General features: G+C 43.5%; 1 protein-coding gene across 1 annotated transcript in view; it reads left to right on the top strand.

Annotated features, from left to right (window-relative positions):
- The window catches only part of frk (fyn-related Src family tyrosine kinase), a 140,169-nt gene extending 133,231 nt beyond the window's left edge, over positions 1-6,938 (top strand). The window contains exons 7-8 of the mRNA XM_038799643.1: positions 3,468-3,633; positions 4,196-6,938. Of these exons, the coding sequence (XP_038655571.1) occupies positions 3,468-3,633; positions 4,196-4,410 (381 nt within the window). The 3' untranslated portion in view covers positions 4,411-6,938. The remainder of the gene's footprint in view (positions 1-3,467; positions 3,634-4,195) is intronic.
- Positions 6,939-7,145: the final 207 nt, after the last annotated feature.

The raw sequence follows: 7,145 nt of genomic DNA on the forward strand, positions 1-7,145 counted from the left end.
CCCGCAATCGCACCCCCCCCCCCCCCCCCCCCCCCCCCCCCCCCCCCCCCCCCCCCCCCCCCCCCCCCCCCCCCCCCCCCCCCCGCATCGCCCCCCCGCACTCGCCCCCCCCCGCCCCCCCGCACTCCCCCCCGCACTCGCCCCCCCTCGCACTCTCGCCCCCCCCACCGCCGCCCCCCCCCACCCCCGCACTGCCCTCCCCCCGCACTCGCCCCCCCCCCGCACTCGGCCCCCCCCCACTCGCCCTCGGACACTGAACGGCGTCAACCATTGATGATTAGAGTAAATTAGAGTAGGTCCGCGGGGGGGTCTGGCCCTGAGAGGTGTCCCCACGGTGACTTGGCCCGCGATTGAGGCCCACCGATCCGCGGGCGGGCCTGTGCCGTGGGGGCACTCTATTCTTCCGCATCAGCCGCTGTGGTCCTCCGCAATGGCCGATGCGGAGATGAAACCTACCCGCATGCGCTGGGATGATGCTAGCACACGCTGGCGCTCCTGCACATGCGCCAACTCGCGCCGGCCGGCGGAGGCCCCTCCCCGCTGGCCGGCGCAGCGCAAACTACTCCGGGGCCGGCCTAGCCCCTGAAGGTTTGGAGGATTCAACACCTTTGGGGTGGCCCGGTGCCGGAGTGGTTCACGCCACTCCTCAGTGCTGGGACCCCTCCACCCCGCCGGGTAGGGTAGAATCCCGCCCATACTGTTTTACTTTGATTTATTATTGCCCTCAAAGGAATTGTCTATTTTTATGCAGTCTTAAATTCAGCATTATTGTTTTGTTACTGTAATTCCTTGGCAATTTCCTGATTTCCGAACCTTTATTTTGACATGTTTACTTCACTACCATATGGTTGATTAGCTTAGTTGACTAGATAGCTAAAGTATGGTGATGATTGATGCCAGCGATGTAGGTTCAAATCCCGTACTGGCTTTAGTGATTCATGGTGACCTGCCTCCTCGCTTTGCCCCAAGTTTGTGGAGTGGAACCCCGCAAGCTACATATCTAATTATACATATCTAACAAAATGAAATGAAAAAATGAAATGAAAATCGCTTATTGTCACGAGTAGGCTTCAAATGAAGTTACTGTGAAAAGCCCCTAGTCGCCACATTCCAGCGCCTATTCGGGGAGGCTGTTACGGGAACAATGAATGTTCCCCATAAAGAGACCGGCAATACTGGGACCCATGTGGGTACCCACAGCCACACCTTTGGTTTGGAGGAAATGAGACTTGTTAAAGGAGAAATCTCAGACCCTAAACACGCTTTTCAAGTGAGCCTGCACTTCACGTGCACCTCCTTCAATCTGGACTACTGCATTTGCTGCTCCCAATGTGGCCTACTCTACATTGGAGAAACTAAATGCAGACTGGCTGACCGCTTTGCAGAACACCGCTGGTCCATCCACAAACAGGACACAGACCTTACTGTCGCTTGCCATTTCAACTCACTGTCCTGCTCTCATGTCCCATGTCCATCCTTGATCTGCTGCTTTGTTCCAGTAAAGCCCAATGTAAACTGGAGGTACAGCACCTCATCTTCCGATTAGGCACATTAGAGCCTTCCGGAATTAACATTGAGCTCAACAACTTCAGTCTGTGAACACTCTCCTCCACCTTCATCTTATTTTCATTTCTATCAATTTATTTTAATTTCTTCCATTGATCTGTTTTCCCCTCACCATTGTTCCCCCTACCCCCACCCCACTTTGGCCAATTGTTCCTAGTTGCCCTTTGATACACTGCTCACCTTTGTTCTGCCATTCACCCATTCTAATCTCTTGATGTGTCTCTATCAGCACCCTTATTAGCCTTAACCACCCCCATTTACATTCCTTTTGCCTTCTGTCCTTGACATCTTTGTCAATTTCCACCTATCGCTGGCCCCTATCCAGTTCCCCCACCACGCCCATCCACTACAGTATAAACTCAACTTAATTTCTAGTTCTCTCTAGCTTTGCTGAAGAATCAAAGCATTAACTCCCTTCTCTCTCTCATGGTAGCGTGGTGGTTAGCATCAATGCTTCACAGCTCCAGGGTCCCAGGTTCGATTCCCGGCTGGGTCACTGTCTGTGCGGAGTCTGCACGTCCTCCCCGTGTGTGCGTGGGTTTCCTCCGGGTGCTCCGGTTTCCTCCCACGGTCCAAAGATGTGCGGGTTAGGTGGATTGACCAGGCTAAATTGCCCTTAGTGTCCTAAAAAATAATGTTAATGGGGGTTGTTGGGTTACTGGTATAGGGTGGATACGTGGGCTTGAGTAGGGTGATCATTGCTCGGCACAACATTGAGGGCCGAAGGGCCTGTTCTGTGCTGTACTGTTCTAAAAAAAAAAGATGCTGCCAGATCTGCTGAGATTATCCAGTATTTTCTGTTTTTGTTTCAGATTTCAGCATCGGCGCTAATTTGCTTTTATTATTGGTGTGTAATTAGACTTGTGTTCATATTTATGCCTTTGCTTGTTTTAATAGTAGCTTCAATTTTAATGATGTGGAGATGCCGCGTTGGACTGGGGTGAGCACAGTAAGAAGTCATACAGCACCAGGTTAAAGTCCAACAGGTTTGTTTCGAATCACTTGCTTCCGGAGCACTGCTCCTTCCACAGGTGAATGAAACATATATATAGACCAAGTCAAAGATGCAAGACGATACTTTGAATGCGAGCCTTTGCAGGTAATTAAGTCTTTACAGATCCAGAGAGAGGGGTAATCACAGGTTAAAGAGGTGTGAATTGTCTCAAGCCACTTGGTAGGATTTCGCAAGCCCAGACCAGATGGTGGTGGGTGAATGTAATGTGACATGAATCCAAGGTCCCGGTTCAGGCCGTACTCATGTGTGAGGAACTTGGCTGTAAGTTTCTGCTCGGCGATTCTGCGTTGTTGCGCGTCCTGAAGGCTGCCTTGGAGACGATTCTATAAAACACTTACCCGAAGATCAGAGGCTGAATGCCCTTGATTGCTGAAGTGTTCCCCAACTGGAAGGGAACATTTCTGCCTGCCGATTGTTGCGTGATGTCCGTTCATCTGTTGTCGCAGCTTCTGCATGGTCTCGCCAATGTACCACGCTTCGGGACATCTTTTCCTGCAGCGTATGAGGTAGACAACGTTGGCTGAGTCGCACAAGTATGTACTGCGTACCTGGTGGGTGGTGTTCCCACGTGTAATGGTGGTACCCATTACAATGCAGGAAATAAGGTCTGTAAAGACTTAATTACCCGCAAAGGCTTGCATTCAAATTATCTTCTTGCATCTTTGACTTTGTCTATATACGTGTTTCTGGAACCTACCTCTTCATTCACCTGAGGAAGGAGCAGTGCTCTGAAAGCTAGTGATTCAAAACAAATCTGTTGGACTTTAACCTGGTGTTGTAAGACTTCTTGCTGTGTTCAATTTTAATGTATTCCTATTATTTTCCTAAAGAAATTGTGACTATGCCATTTAATTGTCTTTAATTATAACTCTTTCAACACCATTAGACAGATGATGACGCTGTTTATCAAGCCAGGGAAGGAACAAGATTTCCTGTAAAATGGACTGCACCAGAAGCCATCCATTCAAATAAGTTCAGTATCAAATCTGATGTTTGGTCCTTTGGAGTACTGCTGTATGAAATAATCACTTTTGGAAAGATGCCTTATCCAGGTTAGTTTATTACATTTGGGCACATTTAGAATCACTTAGCTACTAATGTTTCAATTTTCTACTTAAACTGCTGATAAACAGAATCAAAGTTGGAGGCTGAGGTACAACTTATTTGGATGTTTATCATCATTGTTTTTTTTTAATAAACAATTTTATTGAGGTAGTTTTTGGCTTTGTAAACAGTTACAGACATCAACAGAAAGAAAGCAAAAAGGGCAAAAACGTGCAAACATCCACGTACATTCAATACTTCAATCATAACATACCGCACAAGCCCGCTCCTCTCCCACCGGTACTACCCGCCATTTTATCCCTCCTACTCTACTGTTTATCATCATTGTTGAGGAAAATAATTTCATTAACAATGTTAAACATTGTTGAGGACAGGTTGCATTCAAGTGGCAGGTAGTTTAATGATGCACTGAATTATTAAGGAGTCATTTTTAAGAGTGTTTTCTTTTTGGTGCCATGAATGTAAAATAACTAAAATGTAACTTGTTGAATTATTTTGTTTTTTAATATTTTTGCAAAAAAAAGTGAACGCTGGCTTTCATTTCTTTAGGGATGACAAATTACCAAGTTATCCAAGAAGTGGGGAGAGGATACAGAATGCCATGTCCCTCAGAATGCCCCCCAACATTGTACGAAATCATGTTAGATTGCTGGAAAGACAAAGATCTGGATCGGCCAACATTTGAAACACTACAGTGGAAACTGGAGGACTTCTTTGAGACTGATCTTTCAGCCTATACAGATGCTAATGTTTTTGTTAGCTAATATATATAGTTTATTACCTGATCCAATCAGAACGGATTTAAAACTCACATCTTGATACTTATTATAATTTATCTCATCAGTTAAAGTAAACACATGTACATTCAGCTATTAATCAATTTAGGGCGAGTATATACGTTTGTACATACTAGGCCCACATTAATTTATCGCTGAATCCATATGTATGATTAACCCCAGCAGTTTAGCCACTTCACATTCAAGCACAAAGGCTTGAACAAGTTCCATGTAACTGACCTCCATCTGTACATAATTTTATTTGATATATGCAGACCAGAAATGCCTGATGCAGCATCATTGGAAGTGGATTATCTGGATGGCGAGGCCGTTACTGTTCAAAAATATTCAGTGCTCCAGGGATAGGGAGGAAATTATCAATTTTATTTCTACCTGGAAAGATTATGTACAGGTGTTGGATCAGAACAAGACTGGGCTTGGCTGTGATGTTTCTAGAGTTCAAACAGCTCTGCTATTACTGTTCAAGAAAATGACTAACAAATGTTTTGGCTGAGGATGAAACATGCCTGCGGCATCCTCTTCTGACACCAGTGTCTAAATTCGAAGAATACGGTGGGAAGTCGAATGGGCTACATGACAAGTGGCCAATCCACTATCGCCTGATTTGTACTTCTACCAAAATTCAACTATATATAATATATATATGAAAATAGAAAGTTATATGGTGATATTACATTATGCACATTAGATATAGCGTACTTCACCAGTTGTGCCCAGCTGTATTCGTATAGTGGTAGGCAGTTGTTCTTTCTCTCCTCACTGTGCCTCTGAGATTCACAGATTATTTCTATAAATATTCTAATTGGATAAATGGTTGTCACAAAATCAGAAAATAATGTCAGGCCCTTTGGCATATATTTCTCACTCATCAATGCATATTTTTGTAATTTGCTGAAGGTATGTGTCTCTCTCAATAAGCACAAAACCTACAAATATAGGAGCATACCCATAGGATTAAAGCACATTCTCAGGCAGTTTACTTTGTGATGAAAATAAAATCTCACTATATTCCATTCCTAAGAGTCATGAGGATACTTTCATAACGTGTATATAATTTTATATTCTACGCTGTTACAGAATTCGATTTATTTTTTATTGTGCAGCCAGGAATTGAGTTGTACATAAAGCTAGATATAATTGATAAAAAATTAAGCTGTAGCTAATCCTATGCTTTGTAAATTTTGACCAAGAAAATTATTTGAACTCTGGACTATTTCAGATTTTGAAGTTGGTGCATTAAGATGTAGAGATATTACAATCCATACCAATCGTGATTCATGTAATTTGGTTTAGGCTCCGATTAATCCTAAATCTTCAACTAACCTAGGAAATACTTGGTAGCTCTTTGCCTGGCCTAGTACAGCTAAATGTGAATATTCACCTTAAAAAAAATATTACCTACCATTTTCAAAGTGGTTTGTCGGAGGATCTCTTCTGCAAGACTTCTATGTTTGGAGGCAGTTTTAACATTTTGAACTAAAGAGCAGTATTATCAACCTTACCGCAAATACACTGTAGAAATTCATACTGAATTTTAAATGAAACGATTGGGCCAGACTTTGCTGATGCAATATCAATGCCTGAATAATGCATGCTGTTACTTATGCACAACATTAGGCTAGCAGCCTGTGAAGGGGTACAGATACCCTGTGAATAGGCACTCGCCATGGGTTACTGGACACTCCACAATTGGCTTTGTGAAAATGCACCAACCTTTAACCGCCCCATGAAATGACTGTATTTCTACATTCATTATCAATTAAACTTGCCAAAGGAAGTTTAATCTAGTAATTAAAAGGATAAGCACCCTTTTATCGACATGATAATTGTTAACCACTGGCAATCAACCTGTTTTCCAGACAGTTCTTTAAATTGTGAATTGCTGAGAGATTTTGAAAAAGTGAAGTTTTAAATGTATACACTTGTTTTGTCTCTCTTGCAATATTCCTGCTTTCTCTCTCATCCCTGCTCTTTCTCTACCTGATTTGACATTGAATTCACCCATTCTATAACTCCCCTTCTATCTCACTCTTCCCTTTATTTACTTCTCAATTCTTCAATCTTGCTGGTTGAGGAGTTACATCGGTGTCCAGTGGGTCACTCTGCTCTCAGAAGCTCAGTTAGTTTTGGACCATAACAATATAAGAAATAGGAGCAGGAGTGGGACATGAAGCTCCTTGAGCCTTTTCTGCTATTCAATAAGATCACAGCTTGTCAGATCGTGGCAGCAACTCCATTTCCTGCCTATTTCTCATAATACTCGATGCCCCTATGGTTCACAAATCTATTCATTTCAGCCTTCAATGTAATCAGTGACTCAATTTCTGCTCTTTGAGGTAGAAAATTTCAAAGATTATCAGTTTTCTGAGTGGAAATTCCTCCTTTCATTGATCTTAAACAAGAAATCTCTGAAACTGTGCCCCTGATTTTATATTTTTGCTTGAAGTGAAACATTCTCTCAGTGTCTCCCCTATCAAGCCCCCCCCCCCCCCCCCCCCCCCCCCCCCCCCCCCATCAGAACCTTGTTTCAATAAGAGAACCTCTCATTCTTCTAAACTTTAATAAGGATAGACTCAACTTGATCAACCTTTTCTTTATAAGATAACCCCTTCATCCCAGGAGTCAAACTAGTGAACCTTCTCTAAACTGCCTCCAATACAGATGTATCCCTCGTTAAAAATTTGAACAAAACTATAGGCAGT

Source organism: Scyliorhinus canicula, chromosome 6, assembly GCF_902713615.1.
Source record: "Scyliorhinus canicula chromosome 6, sScyCan1.1, whole genome shotgun sequence".
In the NCBI taxonomy this organism is placed as follows: domain Eukaryota; kingdom Metazoa; phylum Chordata; class Chondrichthyes; order Carcharhiniformes; family Scyliorhinidae; genus Scyliorhinus; species Scyliorhinus canicula.